At 34.0% G+C, this 20,799-nt stretch overlaps 1 protein-coding gene across 1 annotated transcript; it reads left to right on the forward strand.

Annotated features, from left to right (window-relative positions):
* The first annotated feature begins 14,856 nt into the window (after positions 1-14,856).
* Positions 14,857-20,169, forward strand: LOC134717737 (uncharacterized). Its single transcript, XM_063580231.1, has 3 exons — positions 14,857-15,080; positions 15,628-17,015; positions 17,081-20,169. The coding sequence occupies exons 1-3, from the start codon at positions 14,857-14,859 to the stop codon at positions 20,167-20,169; spliced, it is 4,701 nt and encodes a 1,566-aa protein (XP_063436301.1).
* The last annotated feature ends 630 nt before the right edge of the window (positions 20,170-20,799 follow it).

Consider the following 20,799-nt stretch of genomic DNA (forward strand, 5'->3'; position numbering starts at 1 on the left):
TTTTTTATTACCATTATTATTTCTATGTTCAGCAGTGCACACAAATTTTTTTTACTTTTTTTTTATATCTTTTTTATCTTTTTTATGTGTTACCAAGTTGTTCTTCTAGCTGTTTTATGAGTGGGTTAATCAATATTAGATAGAAACATTTCTTGATGGAAGATTGTCATTTATGTATACTTGAGCATACTACATTTGTATATGATTATAAGTGTAAACTAATTTTAATTGTATTATAAAAGTTCATGAATATAAACATTGTACCAAAGGACGAATCTGATTTAACTTTAAATGAACATTGACTTTTGCACAGATTTAAAACTTGAATCTATTTTTGACAATTGCACCTACTATGTCTGTTTGTTTTGTTCACACGTCGTTGTCAATATAATAGAATTCTATGCGACTGTCGTACAAGTGAGAGGGCAGTCTAGCTCTTAAAACAGATCTGATCTACCTTTTAACCACAAGAAAATGTCTTAACTAAGTCTGGAATATGATAGCTGTTATCTATTCTTGTGATGTGTTTGAGCTTTTCGTTTTGCCATTTGGTTTTGGACTTTCGGTTTAAAAATTTTCCTGTTCTTTGTGATACTCGTATATTTTAAATGTGGTGATGGTCTTTATTCCAGATCTAATTAAAAAACCTTCTATATGGTAAAAATAATCTTCCATGAGGTACGGAATAGTTTTCATGTTAATATCCCACGAGGTTCGAAAAATGGACAAGGTACGAAATGGTCAGGGTAAGAAATGTTTTTTTGTCAGGATACGAAATGGGGGTTACGAAATGGTTAGGGTGAGAAATGACTTTAATTTATTTTATTCAGGGTTGTTGATGTTTGTGCTATAACATTTTTTTTTGAATGTTTATTAATGGTATTTGATACTTGGAAAGTGTTGAATGGCGTATTACAAAATATATAATTATAGTTTATGATTGGACTGCTTTTGATTTTTCTGTCAAAGCAGGTCATTTATTACCTTAAAGAAAGGTGAAAAAAAGTGTTCATATAATTGATGCAATTTTATTTCATGTTTTGACACAATTTTGATTATGTTTGTCCAGTTATATAGTGCCAAATGTCCAAAATGTGTTAAAGTTAACGAGCGTAAGTCAACAGAATAACACGCGGTTATATAGCTTTGAATTTTTTTAAATTATAAGAAAATCAGTTTCTAAAATTCATGTTATTACATGTTATACCCAGACACCATATTGAATGCGGACACTTTAACATAAAAATTAAATTAGATCCTTACACTTTTGTTGGTGATTCAGTCGGAAACCCGGTTGAAATAGAACAAAAGAATCGAAGCTCTTTGTTAGAGAAGGCGATAAATGCTTACTATAATGTTTACTATAGTGACAAAAATTTTAAAAGTTAATAGAAACAAACAAAATATTTTTTTAGAGAAGGCGATAAATGCTTACTATAATGTTTACTATAGTGACAAAAATTTTAAAAGTTAATAGAAACAAACAAAATATTTCTTTTCCTCAATTACGATGTGTTTTCTTTTAAAAACACCATTTGCATAATTTATCTAGTACATAGTTAGGCAGAACATTTAAATATCCAGTCGACGACATGCGTATCTTTCAAGTTGGATGTAGAAAATGCATTACCTCCGATTTAAAAAAATATATATTAAATTTCCACGGACGGAAAACATATCAATTTATTAGTTCAGTAATTTTTGTGTCTGTCCTTCCATTATGTTCAGAAAAATTCTAACAAATGGGTAATAATTGTAACGAAAAGAGAAAATCGAGTGCACCTTTTTATTTTAAGGCGTGTTTGCGTTGAATATTTTGTCTTGATATTGTACAAAGCAAGAATATTTCATACATCGTCTCACTTCAGATTCTAACATTTGTATATATCAAAGGTACAGGTTGACTTTTTGACATAAAAAAATATCACAGTACTAAAAGATGAAATATATGGTTCAAACTAAGTACCTATCTAATGAATCACAAAAACATAGCAGGTGTGTTCGAATAGCTTTTTCTATACTGAAAGTACATAACGACAGTCTTTAAAGTTGGATGATGAAAATGCATATCTAATTAGAATGTTTTTATTCTTTTTCGGAAATTCCTACTGACAATTTATCAGACAATAGTTTAAAGATCATTAACTGTGATGCTCATTAGCTAGTTGATACATTTGTCTTTTAAAATACAACTGACATATAATGATCGTAATGGTGCAATGTGGATAAATTAATCGGCTTCCGAGTGCAAAATTGGCAGCGCGTCATCCTTAAAATGGCTTCTACGATTGTAAAAATGAACTGGCGTAATGGGGAGATAATTTTGACGAAGTAGAATCCTGACTTTGATTGAAATAGTAGTGATGATAAAGTTTATATATTAAATATATCATTTAACGAAAGCGGAAAGTAAGTGAGTGATATTAGTATAATTATTTCATCATGTATAAATGACTATAATATTATCGGAAATTTATCACATCGAAAGTACTTAATGGTAGGTTATTCAGAAAATAAAAAACATGTTTCTAGATGGATCGCCTTAATAATAATTTTAATTTGGTTGATGAAAACGTAGTAAAAGTTACTACTGCAGTTTACATGCAATAATGCAATAAATGTAATGCATTAATGTTGCATCAATGTTCAAACACAATGTAAACTTTAGTGACCACGTATTCTTCTGATCTGTCTAATGTGTTTTTGTAGAGAAAGTAAATCAAGTAGAACGACTGTACCAACAACAGCACAAAGAACGACAACTCCTACAATTCCCATATATCTAGCACTCTCCCTTTTGTCGGCGACAGATATATAGTTCCGCTTCCATCTTGAGATATTTTTCTTATCAAGTTTCATTTCATTCTGTAGCCCAGTAAGTCGTGGTTGCAGTATTTGCCGTAATTCCTCCTTTGAGTGTTTTTGTATATCTTGTGATGTCTTGGGTTGTTCGTTCTGTTGGTTTTCACAAGAGCATGGGCAATCGGGTTCTTCTAGGTTAAAAAAAATATGATACATGAATGAAAAAGGGTAAACAATAAAAAAACAATATTGACAAAACAATATTATTTACGGTATATAAATGCATGTACATTTTGAAAAAAAAAATCGATATTTTTCTGGACTATTTACCGATAATTGAACTTTAATAATCAAAACATCAATATAAATAGATTGATAAGATTAAAATTGTATTGTCTGTCTCGTTGTATTTTCACTTCACATTGTTAATTCCTACATATTTTATGCAAATGATTTCCACCACGTGACTTTGCTCTTTTTGATTAGATTACCTTCCAAAGTTGTAAATTGAAAGTAAAAAATATAAATCGCTTCCTGTCTTATTCCACCTTGGTTCTTAAACTAACGCGTCTTTTTAAAAAATCCATTGCCCGATATTTAAAAATATGATTTGTAAATTGAAGGAAACGTGCTTATAATTTGACTATTAACGAAATTTGTAGTATGAAAGCATTTTTTTTTTGTAATAGAAATTTGCTGAAAATTTATGAAGCAGGTTAGATAAAAGCTATTCAACCTGCATTTCAACTCGCAAGACGTTTCCCTATACATTGCTATATGCAGAAAAATCATGAACAATATTTTTTGTAACTTGATTTGTTGTTTAAATCTTGCGTTTTCAGACTTAATTTACCAATCCATTATTGTTATGCAACCGTTTTCCAAGAAGACAATGTTCATTAAAAACAGACACACGAACAGAGATAAAAAACATGTGTACGATTCACTGCTTGTTTATGCGACTAAAGAATTGGCATATTTAGATTTTTATTTCATGGGTATGTATTATTGTACTGTGAAATCTGTCCTCATGATACGGCAATATGGCCAATATGCAAATTAACTCAAAATACCCTAAATTTTGCCACATTTCTTAACCACGTAGCGTCATTTTTTATTTATTTTTAAAATATTTGGTTCTGCTTGTTCTACTTTCAATTTATCGTTTGACCATTTGTTAACTGCCAGTAAACGAAAAACTATCTACATGTATACATAATGTATACATTATCACTGTAATAGTATACATATCTTTAGGGACCAGCTGAAGGACACCTACGGGTGCTGGAATTCTTGCTACATTGAAGACCCATTAGTGACTTTCGGCTGTTGTCTGCTCTATGGTCGGGTTGTTGACACATTCACCATTTCCTTTCTCAATTTTATTTTTGTTATGTTATACAATATACATTAACTGCGGAAAAATGTACACTTGCTATAAAGAAGCTTTTGAAAACAAGAAGAAACAGATGTTCGCAGAGAGTTTCTTCTTTTTGTAACGAGTACATATCAATTTTGTCTTTCCAAGAATATCAAGTATATTTGTACTCTGCAACTTGAAATGTTCGCTTTTATTATTACCGTCAATCAGCTTATTTTTTGTTTTTATTAAATAAACATCTTGAACAGGGTTGAGTGCAAAGACGACCCATATAACATTTTTATTCGCTTTGGAGATACGGTGTAGCGTCAGGTTATCAAATTTCAAATGGAGTCTAATTTTACATCACTTATTGCGGACCTGTTTTTGCATTGCTATGAGTAACAATTGATGGCAAAAATCAGCAAAGACCCATCCTATCGTTAATTATCCATTTCTAAATGGTTCCGTTCTTTTATCCTTCCGGATAACCTGAGATCACCCCAAGTTTTTGGTTGGGTTTGTTTTGCTTTGTCTTTAGTTTATAATGTTGTGTCTTGTGTACTAGTATTTGTCTGTTTGTCTTTTGGTGTTTTAGCCATAGCGTTGTGAGTTTATTTTTTATCAATGAGTTTGACTGTCTCTCTGAAATATTTCGTCCCTCGTTTACGAAGAACAATTGTTAAACTCACCACTTGTTTTCCTACCGTAAACTTCCACTTCACACAACGTTAGAGTTTGATTTTTGACATTATTGTTGTTGTTAGCCTTATAAATTTCGACATATCGACCACTTGTGTTTTTATCCTCACAAGTAACGTTTAAAGTTGTCGGAGATTCTCCAGTTTGATGAAAGCACAATGTTGAAATTCCCTGATCGTATCCGTCCCATGATACATCTTCGATAGGACTGTACAATAGAACCACAAAATCTCGAAGTCGCTCAGCTGAAAAATTTAAATCAAACACAAAGGAGAATGGTTTGTATTATGTTGACATTCAAAGGAGCGTTTGGACAGGAATTGTAATGCCAAAAATGCATCAGTTGCAACCATGACCAATAAAAACTGACCGCCACGTAAAAAGTCTAAATGCGGTTATTAAAAGTAGCATTAAAACACTAAAAATAAAAAAGCATCAGTTGAAACACTACTATTTACATTAGGCAGTTGCTAAGGATAAGGACGAGCGTCATTTTTTAATCAAATGATCCTTACGAAATATTTTGAAAAGAACTCTTTCAGCATAATTCTAGCACTTGTCAGTACTTCGATGATTTAGATGAATCTTCTAAATTTGTTTGGATGTTAACACGAGAAAACTTTACTATCATGGAAAAAAATCTGATTTTATTTGTAGTTCTTTTGACTTAAGAAGAAAAGATCTTGATACTGTGGTTCCATATGTTTTGGCTCGTTATGTTGAGAAAGGTATTTATATTACATTGTTATGTCTTATTATTGAAACAATTACTTTAATCATTTTCCTTGGCTATTCATTATATGGGCTCTATAATTTTGAAAACAAAATATAATTGTCACTGAAGAGACATGCATTGTCGAAAAGCGCATCTGGTGCAACAAAATTGGTATCGTTGATTTTATTACTGAACATAGGATGACCGCAAGTACTTGTGGATGGTCCACCAAGCATTTGTCTCAGAAAAAAATACATCTCTTTATAACTTAAAGTGAGTTTAAAGTACAGATATTTTTTTCTGGGACAAGTTCGTGCGTGGATGATAAATTAATGATAAGGAATTCAACCTCATCGTAATGACTATCATATTGTAGTGATACACATCAGTATACTCTGGTGTATCGTTATATATCACATAAATACTTGTATATTACAGTTACATGTATATATAATTTTCATGCATTTGTATATCATTATATTCTACTATATTAATAGTAGTGCAGTGCAAGTGCTTGGTGTACACTCTTCTGTCATAATTCGATTTTTCTAATAGAATATATTTGATAAGACATTCGCATTTTCCCGCCAAAATATTTAAACATCCATGCAGAGTTATCGGTCCTTGATATTGCAAATTTTCTTGAGACATTTTTTCCGCATTTGTGTGCATAGATATTAATGATTACTTATATATATATATATATGCATACAACAAAACATTATATTATTATTAATTTATCTTCTTTTAAAAGTAATTGATGAGTATGCATTGAAGATATGAATTCATAACAAAAGTTTAGGAATGTTAGTTTGCACTTGATGATGTCCACGTATTCATCATGTTTGCAGATCGGTTAAAACTCAAAACGAAAGTTATGTAATGGAAATCTAGGGGATAACAATACGCCAAAATGCTTTCGAGATCATCCGCTGTGAAAAGACAAACAAACAAATAATAGTGAACAAGACACAACATGGAAAACTAAAGACTAAGCAACACGAACCCCACAAATATCTTGGGGTGATCTCAGGTGCTCCGAAAGAGTAAGTAGATCCTGCTACGCATATGACACCTGTCGTGATTCCCATGTCATTAAAAACCCGGTCAATAGTGTTAATTTATCTTTAATCTTATTATATCATTATAAGGTTGGTTGTTGATAATGAATTTCTTAACACATAGATATATTTGTTATATTTAATATTTTCCCTACTGCAACAATCTGTGCGTCCGTAGATGGTAATACTTTCAATGATATATTCAACCTGTAGGTCGACAGTCCACCAAAAGTCAGCTGTATCAACTTCTGTATGGGAGCACACTCCTTCTGTAGCAACAGTCTTCCTTTTACCATCATTTGCGAGGTGAGGTCCGAACTTAACGCTTGCATTCCACAGGGTAGTACTTTGAATACTCTCCTTTCCAAGGGCAACATTTTCTAAATGTTGTAAAAATAAAAGGAATTGGATAATTATTTCTACACAATATATGTTTATTTTGTTTATATCATTCATTCTAATACGACGTCCTTATTACGCTTTGTAAACAAAGCCGTGTTCTAATGAGCACAAAATATGTTTCAAACATGCGCACAAATTTAGGTTTATATTAAACTTATTTCCACCGTTATCCTATAAAATATATACATTCAAGTAGCTTACATAAACTTTTATAATATATGTTATGTCGAATATTTGCTCGTATTTTTTAACTTTTCAAATATGAAATGTAATGTACACACTCCTCGGGGAGGAAACAGGAACAGCAAAACATTTTTACGATATTTTCGTACGCTTCGACCTTTGAAAACACTGTATATGTAGTATTAGAATCGAAATAATTCCTTCATGTCATGCTCTATGCTGATTGTAACATGGGTAGGCATTATATTTGACCACATTTTACACCTCGCTAACGCTCAGTGTAAAATATCGTCAAATATAATGCCTACATATGTTAAAATAAGCATAGAGCATGACATGAAGGAATCATTTCTTAAATCTTTCACTATGCCAAGTGCAATGTTCTTACCATAAATAGACTAACAGTTCTTGTATCCTCTGATACGGTTGGATGTGTTTGAAATTGATACTTGCCATTTGCTAAAAGGCTTTCAGTTTTGAATTTTCCTCGGAATATGCTGGGTTGTTTTCCTTTTATTATACAATATCATAATTCAATAAGAAGCTGTGAACAGTTTGTTTAGTAAACCTCACGTATGCCTTAATCAACTAACTTCTATAGTCTGATCTTTCAATTTGTTATGCCCAACCTACGAAAGTAGTGGGGCATTATGTTTTCTGGTCTGTGAGTCCGTTCGTCCGTCTATTCGTTCGTCCGTCTGTCCGTCCGTTCGTTTGTCCGTCTGTTCGTTCGTCCGTCTGTGCGTCCGTCTGTCCCGCTTTAGATTAAAGTTTTTGGTCAAGGAGGTTTTTGATGAAGTTGAAGTCTAATCAACTTGAAACTTAGTACACATGTTTCTTATGATATCATCTTTCTAATTTTAATGCCTAATTATATTTTTTATCCAATTTCATGGTCCATTGAACATGGAAAATGATAGTGCGAGTGGGGCATCCGCGTACTTTGGACACATTCTTGTTAATCGATGTTTCAATTTCGTAAATTAGTTACGAAAAAAAAAATCAAGGTAACATGATCTTCAATTGGAGCGGAGCAGTTGATCCGACAGTGTTATCGGTACCTGATTAACAACGAATTAAATACATATTCCTAAAGAAATGATTTAGAAACTATCTTAGGGTTAATTACCTAAAGTGTCTGTTGTCAGGGAAAAAACGATGGGATTGAAAATCGAAAGTAGTTTCTCCTGCTTAATCTATGAGATCTAATAGTCTCGACAATAATATAGATATGGACAGACAATTTACTTCTGATGGGTTAAGATACAAAAGCTATCATCAATGTTGCTCACCGTACACATATACACTCTATTTTCGGACAACAATTGTTTGCAACGAATGGTACATCCTTGCGTATGTTAATAATAAAAAAAAATTTGGTATGATTGCCAATGAGACAACTGTCCTCAAGAGACCAAAATGACACAGACATTAACAACTATAGGTCACCGTACAGCCTTCAACAATGAGCAAAGCCCATACCGCATAATCAGCTATAAAAGAACCCGATACGACTATGTAAAACAATTCAAACGAGAAATTGAACGATCTTATTTATGTAAAAGAAGTGAACGATAGAATGTCTTTTCAAAAAATTTCGATTATCGTCATATAACAAGTCAGTTTTTCTGTGCATGAACTATCATTATTTGGGAGGGGGAGCAAACAGGGTATGAAAGAAATGGCAAGCCGAAGTCAGAGCGTGGTAATCGTGAACAGAGTAGTTGTACAACTATGTATATTTCTTGGAAAATTTGACCGATTACTGTCTGCTAGTAAGTAAGGAGGGAAACAAGAATGAGGAACTATGGTAGTTGGTGGTATAAAAGTAGACAGAAGTGACCCCCTGGCCATATACTTATTATTCATATGTGAAAATGTAGTTTTATAAAAGGTCAATTTGTATCGAAACTGTTTCTTTGTTCTAACCCCCAGATTTGGCACACACTTTGGGGATTTATTGCTAATGTAATGCCCGACAAGTTCGTTTATTAGTTTGCTTACCATCTGTACACCATTATTGCACCAAAGACGTTTAGAGTCCTTGATGTTTTTTTATGAAAATTCTGCTTGATATCCATGTTGGAAGATAAATTTTGTACTGTTTTTTGCAGATGATATTGGTTTCTAGGGCCTGAGATCAGATGGATATTAAACCAAACCATAGGCAGGTTGATGGAATATAAAGATACAACTTAATTCAGTATCATTGCATATTTGAAATCTCTCCAATATCAAATGACATAAATGATATCAACTGCGTGGTAGTCAAATCGAAGAACGAGGTCATATCAAGGCCTTTCCGTAAAATGTATGAAATAAAGTTGATTTAAAACGTCTATTTACCTTGAATAACTGAGATGTAACTGATTGCACAAAGAAAGCATGATTATCTGGTAATTAAAAATGATATTAAGAAATTGTTTGAAACTAATCAATGTTGCTTATATTCAGAGTGATAATTGCATGCAGATAAAGACCAAATCTGTAGATATTCGATATTCACTAGCTCTTTGTCTCTTAAGTTGTCAGTTGGAACCTGTTTGTGTCGGATTTGTATGATTGTGATCTAAATTAACTAATGTTGACATCTTCTTCCCATATCAAAACGATGCCACTGTGATATGGTTAAGCTGATCGAACATTTTTTTTAACATCAACAGTTCATTAATTAATCTCAAACTCTAATATGGAAAGAATTGTCTGCAACCTGTTGTACGGATTGTTGATTCCCAATTGAAACATCGATAAGAAAAACCAAATAAGGGACACACAATAAGATGTTGTCATGAATGGTTCGTTTATTAATTTAAAAACGATTGTTCAGAGAACAAGTGAAGGTCTTTCCACCCGAATGCACTAACGATAAGAACATTTTATAAAACCAGTTTGTTCTGTCTTAACTGATAGCTTATATCACACTGACTTTCAAATACAATGTTTGACTGTTCGATATCATATGAAAAAAATCTTAGTAACATCTTGCAAAACTACTTTACAACGAAAGACAGAAATGTGGCGAAAGAGGAAAAAAATAGTAACCAGAACAAATTCAATTGGTCTTTCCACAAGACGGTTTATGAATGATGAATGGGATTGTCTTAATGTGCAAGTACACATAAAAAAAGAAGATGTGGTATGATTGCCATTGAGACAACTGTCCACAAGAGACCAAAATGACACAGACATTAACAAGTATATATATATGGCCTATTGTACAACCTGATTATTATATACTAGTACCCGTATGTCGTGTGAATCAATCAGAGAGGTACTTAATGTTTTAAATGTAATTGCAAGTTCTTGAAATTGAAAAGTCATTTATAAATACATGCAAAAAAGACAATGATACTGACTTTTTCATTTTCATTTAACTGACAGATTGCTCATTTAGTGAGAGGTTTAGTGCTATAAAACCAGGTTAAATCCACTATTTTCTACATTTGAAAATACCTGTACCAAGAATATGTTAGAAATATGAAAGTTGTTGTCCGTTCGTTTGATGTGTTTTGTCATTTTATTTTGACATGTGAGTTAGGACTTTCCGATTGAATTTTTCACGGAGTTCAGTATTTTTGTGATTTTTACTTTTTACTTATAAAGCGTAATTAATAACAGGAAATTATCTTTACATTTTGAATTTCCACAGGTCAAAAGCAAAAGTCAGTTTTGTTTTCTTTCATCATTACTTTGATTTGTATAAGTGTTGAAAATATGTTCGAATAAAAAATAAGATGTTCTAGACCAACTAGATTTTCCAGATGTTTATTTAGTGTGTTTAGCAGTAGCAGAAAGTATTTTTTGTTGAACAAACGATTAAATGAGTTGGATAGTCCCCTGGTATAGTTTGCCCCTCTTTCCTTTTCAATTATTCCAACAACACAAAAACATATTTACTGTATTATTAAATAAAACCAAATTGGTTTGGCCAAATGTACAACCAGATTACCATATACTAGTACCCACATATCTTTTCATTTCACAACCCAAGGGTGACTGGGGTATAGAAATATGGTCACTTGGTCTTTTCTCGACCGGCAGTAAAACGCTTGCCGATGTGTGGCGTCCGTTTGGCTGTGCGGGATGTATCAAGTTCGCAGTCACGTCCGGTCAGAAGGGGGACGTTAAATTCGATGCCTCGTGTAAAGAGACTGCCACGCTCTTTGCACTTTAAGAACCCTTGCAACAACTCTTTGAGGGGTCTGTAGGATATATGTTGCAAGGCAAAATTTCTTTTCCTATCCAATATACCCTCATTTTCCAGTGGCAGTCCAAATTCCCCGACCATCATAGATGGCCTCTATTTTATCAACCTACCTATTGTATTTATTGTGAACTTGTTCTCGTCCTGAATATGCATGGAATATTTGCCACTGGACGTTAAGCAATCAACAATCAATCAATCTTTCAATTTCATGTAACTAACAGAATGCTAATTTACACATCTTATATAGCGTACAAATTATCATTACATTTAGAAATACCCCAGATCAGAAGCAAATGTCACTTTGTTAATTTTATACTTGTGTTAAAAAAACATTCGACTAAAAAATATGAAGTACAAGACCAACTAGACTTTCAAGATGATTAAGTGTGTTAAGTTACGTCTTTTTTTTAAACAAAAGAGTCCATGAGTTTGAAAGTTCCCGGGTATTTTTCGCCACTCTTTCCTTTCCAATAATTCCAACAGTAAAAAAGTCTATTTACTATATTATTAAATAGAACTTACCAGACAAAGCGCTATGTACATAAGGTAAAGAAATTATAACGAATAAATGTTTTAAAACATTTTCCATCTTAGGGTTCAGATCAGTATATAAGGTGGCATAAATCATGTTTTTTATACAATATGGTATCCAATGGCAGGTTGATTTCATATTCTGTTTGCAATATCATTCTGTTTCTTTTTCTATGTACTATAACTCGTGCGTACAATATTTTTTTTTTTTTTATACAATATGGTATCTAAAGGCAGGTTTATTTCATATTCTGTTTGTTTTATTATTTTGTTTCTTTTTCTATGTAATATAACTCTTGCGTACAATAACAATAAAAACTTGTAACGTCTGTGTCTGGGAACGTGAAAAAGTTCATTTATTATTTATTGACAATTACAGAGGAGGATCACGAGAACTATAGTATGGTTGTTATTTAATCTGTGATAATATATAGCGTTGTTATTTAATCTGCGATAATATATAGCGTTGTTATTTAATCTGCGATAATATATAGCGTTGATGTGACTGCTGCTTTTTTATTTGTTACCAGTGTTATTTTAGTTGTTTTATGAGTGGGCTATTCAATATTAGATAGAAAAAATTCTAAACGGAAGATTGTCATTTGTGTATACTTAAGAATACTTTTTGATTATAAGTGTAAACTAATTATAATTGTATTATACAAGTTCATGAATATAGACATTGTACCAAAAGACTAATCTGATTTAACTTTAATTGAACATTGCCTTTTGGTTATTTTTGAAACTTGAATCTATTTTTGACAATTACTTACTATGTCGGCTTGTATTGTTTACACGTCGTTGTCAATATAACATAATTTTATGCGACTGCCATACACGTGAGAGCTTTTAAAACATAATTGATCCACCATATTGTACATAAAAAATGTCTGTAGGAAGTGAGGAATATGACAGTTGTTATCCATTCGTGTGATGTGTTATAAAACAATTTGCGTTTAAATGTTGTGAATTGGTCAGTAAAACAATTATGAAGGGTTATTTTGCTTTCAGAACTTTCAAAACTATTACTAAAATTGAAAATGGAAATGGGGAATGTGTCAAAGAGACAGCAACCCGACCATAGAAAAAACAACAGCAGAAGGTCACCAACAGGTCTTCAATGTAGCGAGAAATTCCCGCACCCGGAGGCGTCCTTCAGCTGGCCCCTAAACAAATATATACTAGTTTAGTGATAATGAACGCCATACTAATTTCCAAATTGTACACAAGAAACTAAAATTAAAATAATACAAGACTAATAAAGGCCAGAGGCTCCTGACTTGGGACAGGCGCAAAAATGCTTAATGTTTGTGAATGATCATTAATGGTATTTGAAACGTGTGAAGAGTTAAATGGCTTATTCAAAATATATAAATTAAGTTTATAAATGGACTGCTATTCATTTTTCTATTTCATTTATTACCTTAAAAGAAATTTGTAAAGAAAATGTTTATTTATTTGATGCAATTTTTGTCTTTGTTTCGTGTTGTGTTGTTTGTGGTGTTTTACCTTGATTTTGATTATTTATGTCTAGTAGTAGAGTGCCAAATATTTAGTTTTGGGGTTTTGTAGTTGTATTTATAGGGACACTATAACATAAAAATCATTACGCTTTAAGATGGTGATAAAAATATAATTGATGCTATCTATGTATATCTTTCACTGTACCAAGTATTATGCTCTTACCATAACGAGAATACCAGTTCTGATATATATGCTCTGATATCGTTTGACGTGTTTGAAATTTTCATTTTGCCATCTTCTAAAGGACTTACATTGAGAATTTTCCTCTAAGTTTCGATTGTGTTATCCCTTAAATGCATTACCATAGCCGTATTTAGCACAACTTTTTGGAATTTTGGGTCCTCAATGCTCTTCAATTTGTACCTCTATGAGTTTGACTATCCCTCTGGTATCTTTCTTTTCTCTTTTTACTTGTTTTGCTTTATACAGTTTTTGATATGAACAATACTGATGAGTCAAATGTAGACGAAACGAATATTGGGCGTATTAAATTATAATTCTGGTACCTTTGATAACTATTTGCACCACTAGTTCGATGCCACTGCTGGTGGACGTTTCGTCCCGGAGGGTATCATCAACCCCGTAGTCAACACTTCGGTTTTGACATTAATCTCAATTAAATGGTAATTTTCTGTTACATTACTTTGCATTTTTCGAAGAAAAAAAAACCGAAGGATTTCTTATCCCAGGAATGGATTACCTGGCCGTATTTGAAACAACTTTTTGGAATTGTGGGTCCTCATTGCTCCATTTAGCACAACTTTTTGGAATTTTAGGTCCTCAATGCTTTTCAAGAGTGTTCTGGTTGTCATTGATGAGTCTTATGTAGGCGAAACGCGCGTTTGGAGTATTAAATTATAATCTTGGTACCTTTGATACATTTTATATTCAACACCATAAAACAGTATATCTACCTTGAAGTATGTATTATTCACCTAACTTCTTACGTCTGATCTTTCAGTTGTTTACCGATGTTTGAATACGAAAACGACAAGTTAAAGTTTTAAACACGAAAAAACGAAAGGGTTACATGAACGTCTATTGGCGCGACAATTGATCTTCACGAATGGAACATCCCTGATTATGTTAAACACATCTGTTCAACAAATTTTGATAATTGTCATAGCTATTTTTGTCGGTGATTTAGAGACAGTTTAACTTACGCGTCAAACGTTAACACTACTTTTAACGCCGTTTCCATTCATATTGTTAACGTCATCATATCTTCTGTTAACGTTGTGCTATTGTTATGTATAATGTTGCTATATTGAGTTCAGATTATACGATCAAACGAACCAGACGTTGTTTTACTGCCTGTCCAGACTTTTAGTTAACCCATCCGTCACATTGGTGCCGTGACCAGGATATAATGACGAAAAAGAAAGCCATTCGAGTGGGCCATCGAGGAGCCGCGAGGAGATTAATTTCAAAGATTGAAGAGGAATTAGAGAAAGAAACAACACAACGCGACGAAATAGAAAGCCTATGTGAAACTTTGAAGAAGAAGAGGGATATTCTTTCGGAACTTGATAGTGAAATTTTAGAGGAGATTGCAGAGGAAAACATGGAAGCAGAGATAGAAGACTCAGATCGGTATGTTTTAGATATAGAACGAATTTTGACAAAAGTACGCAATTCATCAAGTTCAAAACAGAAAAACAAATCAAATGAAACTAGCTCTAATCAGAATTTAAATCCAAATGCAGCAGATTTTGTTTTTATCAACTCCACATCTACATGTAATACTCTACATCCCATGCAAAATAATGATATGCAATACAGATCGTCAATGAGCGCAACAAATTCAAGCATCTACCACAAGCTACCAAAATTGAATCTACCATATTTTAATGGCAATTTGTTAAACTGGCAACCTTTCTGGGATGCGTATCAATCAACAATACACGACAACCAAACATTAACAGACGAAATTTACGTATTTGCAAAATCAGATTCAGGGAATAGCCGCGCAATGTATCGCCGGTTTACCACTCACAAGTGCAAATTACTATCAAGCCGTATCAATACTGAGAGAGAGGTTTGGTCAGAACCACAAAATCACGAACGCATATATTCAGAATTTAATTGATTTACCCGCACCGAGGTCAAACGCAGACAGTTTGAGAAACTTTTCCGACAGAATTAAGTGTAGCATACGCGAATTAGAATCGTTAGGAACAAACGAGAGTACATTTGGAGCCATTCTCACGCCTATTATATACAATAAATTGCCGTCCGACGTACGAAAAAACATAACCCGAGATCGCGGAAACGACGACTGGGACATCGAATCATTGAGAACAGCAATTAAGAGGGAAGTATGCGTACAGGTCGCAGGACAATCTACAGGTCAAAGTAATGAAGATTTAGAAATTTTACCGACCGCTTCGTTTATTGCCGAAACATTTCCAGGAAAGAACAGGAAACAGTCACGTAAGAAATGTTTATTTTGTGAAGAATCCCATCATCCAAATACATGCAAAAACGTGAAAGATGTTGAGAAACGAATTGAAATTGTGAAGCGAAAAAAGGTATGTTTTAACTGTTTCGGAAGTCATAGAGTAGCTGAATGTAAATCAGAATTTAAATGCCGCCAGTGTGGAAAGAGACATCACACGAGTATACATGTACAAGTACATAACACAGAACCAAAGAGCTTAACCGAAAACCAGTATAATACACAAAAGACCGTAGCACATACTGCCGTAGAGGAAACGCCACTAGAGCTAACCACATCATTGCATTCTACTGTTACTGCACATACAGATGTTTTACTGAAAACTGCCGTAACTCCAGTTTGGTCCGAAAATCGATCTATCATGACAAATATTCTACTTGACGAGGGAGCACAAAACTCATTCATAACTGAAGATTTAGCTAGAAAATTAGAAATTGAGTCCACCGAAAAGATTGCACTGAAAATATCTGGATTTGGAGGAAACGGAGGACAAGTTCGTCATCTTGATAAAGCAAACATAGCTATTGAAACAGTTGATAATCAAAGAATAGAAATAGACGTAATAATTGTACCGAAAATTGCCGCTCCTATTCAGACAAAATCACAAAAGGAAATCAAAGCACTGCAATACTTACGTGGTTTACGACTCGCACATCCGATATGCGCAGAAGACAAGTTTAACATATCTTTATTGATTGGCGCAGACTATTACTGGTCAATAGTTGAAGATGAAATAATAAGAGGAAATGGACCGACCGCAGTTAAGTCGAAAATTGGTTATCTCTTGTCGGGACCCGTACTTACTAAAAACGGAAGTAGTTCAAAACAATCAGCAATGTTGAATATTTTGACTGACCACAGAGCCGTTGTTTGCGACTTAGAAAAGTTTTGGAACTTAGAAGCGTTGGGAGTTTCAGGAAGCGATACCATTAAAAGTCAGTCTGAAGTTGTAAGAGAATACGGAGAAAAGTCTATAATACTAGAAAATGGAAAGTACACAGCTAAGTTACCATGGAAACCAGATTTCCTTCCGCTACCGCATAACATGGAATTGGTTAAACAGAGAACAGGTAGTGTTATTAGACGCTTAGCAAACAAACCTGATTTCTTAAAATGTACGGAGATATCATAATAGAGCAGGAGAGAAGACATTTTATTGAAAAGGTTGAGGAAACAAAACTTCCTACAGATCGACCCGTACATTATATACCGCATCATCCTGTTTCCAAGGAATCATCTACTACGCCAATACGCATTGTTTATGATTGTAGCTGCAAAGATGGAAGAGATAATCCAAGTCTAAATGAATGCTTAGAATCACATCCACCTGTTATGAATGACATTACGGGAATTCTTATGAGATTTCGCGCTAAGAAATATGCTACAACATCAGATTTAGAAAAGGCATTTCTACAAATACAGCTCGACGAGAAAGACCGAGATGCAACGAGGTTCTTATGGCTTAGCGATCCTACAAACACATCAAGTCCGCTAATAACATATCGATTCAAGTCCGTACTCTTCGGAGCTACATGTTCGCCATTCATTTTGAGCGCCACACTTCTCAAGCACTTTAAGGAAAATCCGGGGAAACTTTCAGATACACTTGAAAATGGGTTATATGTGGACAACATTTTAACTAGCTTTGATAACGAAAATGACGTAATAGATTATTACAGGAGATCGAGAGAATTACTTACGAAAGGCGGATTTAACCTACGCTCATGGAATTCAAACAGTCCAAAATTACAAGAAATCGCTAGCAAAGAAAAAACCTTAGACAAAGATGAGCCTACTAAAATTCTTGGTATGCAATGGAACGCTAAATCGGACAAGTTGTTTTATCAAAGTAACGCGTTCGAAATGGACAAAAAAGGAAAACTTACTAAAAGATATATTTTACGGCAATCATCCAAGATTTTCGATCCGTTAGGACTATTAAGCCCAGTTACTGTAAAAGCGAAAATCTTTATGCAATCACTTTGGAAGCTAAATTTGGAGTGGGACGAAATATTACCGGAAGATATCCAATCAAAATGGATATTAATTTCACGAGATCTAGCAACGAGCTTAGAAACAGAGATTCATCGAAGTACACAGACACAAAACGAGAATAACAGAAATTTACCAACTCTACATGTATTTACCGATGCTTCAACTCACGCGTACGGCGCATGCGCGCACATCTTGTATGACAGAAAACCAACAATAGTAATGGCAAAGAATCGAGTTGCGCCTATCAAGAATATAACTTTACCAAAACTAGAGCTTATGGGGGCTGTAATTGGAGCAAGACTTGCTGATCATATCTGCAAAAACTTTCCAGAAACTTTCAGTGAAATACAATTTTGGAGTGATAGTCAAATCGTACTTAGTTGGCTTTCATCCGTAAAACCACAGAGACAATTTATCAAAAACAGAATTGAAGAAATTAAAAGTTTGTGTGGAGATAATGTATGGAGATACTGCCCTACGAAAGACAATCCCGCAGATCTACTTACACGTGGTATAACATCTGAAGAACTGCAACAGAACGAAATATGGTTTAGTGGACCTAAATGGTTAAACAGCAAAGAAGATTGGCCGACATGGAACGGAAACAATGTAACGTCTAGTGTATGTACAACAATATCGGAGAACGATGACAAAATTGAAACTATGGAGAATAATCAAAATTTACGTATTGGTATAGGAGAAATCATAGATATCGAACGGTACAATTCTTATAGAAAACTAACCCGCATTACCGCATATGTAATGAGATTCGCAACAAACTGCAGAGCAACAGAAGCTGAACGAAAGAAAGATTTGTTACGTAGTGATGAAATTAAAAATGCAAAATTCCTATGGATAAGATATACACAAGGTAAAATATTTAGTAACGAAATAAATTGTATAGATAATTCTACAAAACGTAAAGCACTTGTGCGACAATTAAAGCTCTTTCTAGACGAAAAGCAATTATTACGATGTGGTGGCCGCCGAATAGACAATGCGACAGTAGGAGAAACAGTCAAGTTTCCATATCTGTTACCGGCAAAGGACCGTCTCACACATTTGATAGTGTTAGAAGCACATGAGAATACACTACATTCAGGAATAAATATCACTCTAGCATACATACAACAAACATTTTGGATTCCGAAATTAAGACAGTGCGTCAAATCTATATTGATGAAATGTGTAACGTGCCGAAAAGTAATCGGAAAATCTTATCCCGCACCAGAAATTCAACCATTACCAAAAGAGAGAGTTCAAGATGCCACACCCTTTAGCATAACCGGTGTAGACTTCACAGGTGCGCTAACGACAAGAAACAGACACAACGAAGAATCGAAGGTTTACATTTGCCTATTTACATGTGCTGTCACTCGAGCCGTACATTTGGAATTAGTTTACGATCTCAGCGAAGAATCTTTTTTATTGTGTTTCCGGAGATTTGTAAGTCGACGATCAGTGCCGAAAATAATGATGTCAGATAATGCGCTAACATTTAAAGCTGCTTCAAACGAAATTTCACGACTTTGCAATTCTAGAAAAGTTAAAGAAAATATTCAGAATTATGGCATTGAATGGAAGTTCATCCCAAATAGAGCTCCATGGTTCGGAGGCATGTGGGAAAGAATGATTGGCTTAACAAAAATATCACTTAAGAAAGTATTAGGACGTGCACATGTCAACAATGAGACTCTAAGGACTGTATTAACAGAGATCGAAGCCACACTCAACGATCGACCAGTGACGTATATTTCAACAGATATCAGAGATCCGGAGCCGCTTACACCATCCCATCTTATACATGGACGAAGGATAACAACTTTACCGTATGGATCGTTAAAAAGTGCTATTGACAATATAAATATTTGTGAATTAACACACACAAACTTGAACAATCAAGCGATACGACAGAGACAATTGATTAAGAACTTCTGGACAAGATGGAAAGGAGAATACCTTACTTCATTGCGAGAATATCACCAAAGAGCTGGAGTCGACGTTCGGAAGATCAAAGAAGGCGATGTCGTTCAGATACACGACGAATCAAAGCGCGTACATTGGAAACTTGGAGTTGTGCAGGACACTATTAAAGGCAAGGACGGCTTAGTACGCGTCGCTATGGTGCGTACCAAAACAGGAATTACAAATCGACCCGTGACGAAACTCTACCCATTAGAAGTCAACAGCATGGACTGTTATCTGAGACGAAGTGAACGAAGAAACTAACGTGTATGAACAGACTTGTTAATTTTTCTTAATGTGAAAAGACTGTAAATTCAAAGAGTTTTTTACGTAATTTAATAATTTAATCCTTTTTTCATTATTTGTGAGATCAGTCTATTTTTGTTCTTTCCGCATGCCACTACATATCACAGCTAATGGACATTGCATCTGGTGGCCCCGAGTATGTCGGTGATTTAGAGACAGTTTAACTTACGCGTCAAACGTTAACACTACTTTTAACGCCGTTTCCATTCATATTGTTAACGTCATCATATCTTCTGTTAACGTTGTGCTATTGTTATGTATAATGTTGCTATATTGAGTTCAGATTATACGATCAAACGAACCAGACGTTGTTTTACTGCCTGTCCAGACTTTTAGTTAACCCATCCGTCACAATTTTCAGTCTTTATGTGCATTAACTATAATTGTGGGAGTGGCGCAGACAGAAGATATGGAACATGTGAATGAGGGTCGTCAAGCGTGAGTCAGCGAGTAAGGACTTGTGGAAAAGGGGGAGAAATTTTGTATATTCTAGAAAGGGGGAAATTGACCGATTATCGTCTGCTAGTACGGAAGGAGGTAGAAAACGGGAATGAGGAAGGTTGTAGCTGTTGGTAAAAACATGAATCA

The sequence above is a fragment of the Mytilus trossulus genome, chromosome 5 (assembly GCF_036588685.1).
Source record: "Mytilus trossulus isolate FHL-02 chromosome 5, PNRI_Mtr1.1.1.hap1, whole genome shotgun sequence".
NCBI classification, from domain to species: Eukaryota; Metazoa; Mollusca; class Bivalvia; order Mytilida; family Mytilidae; genus Mytilus; species Mytilus trossulus.

Bases quoted from the DNA above. Each gene is read 5' to 3' on its own strand.
- LOC134717737 (XM_063580231.1), top strand. From the start codon at position 14,857: ATGACGAAAAAGAAAGCCATTCGAGTGGGCCATCGAGGAGCCGCGAGG. The intron at 15,081-15,627 runs GTATGTTTTAGA...CTTTTCCGACAG, and splicing joins GAGATAGAAGACTCAGATCG to AATTAAGTGTAGCATACGCG. The intron at 17,016-17,080 runs GTAGTGTTATTA...ATATCATAATAG, and splicing joins ATTGGTTAAACAGAGAACAG to AGCAGGAGAGAAGACATTTT.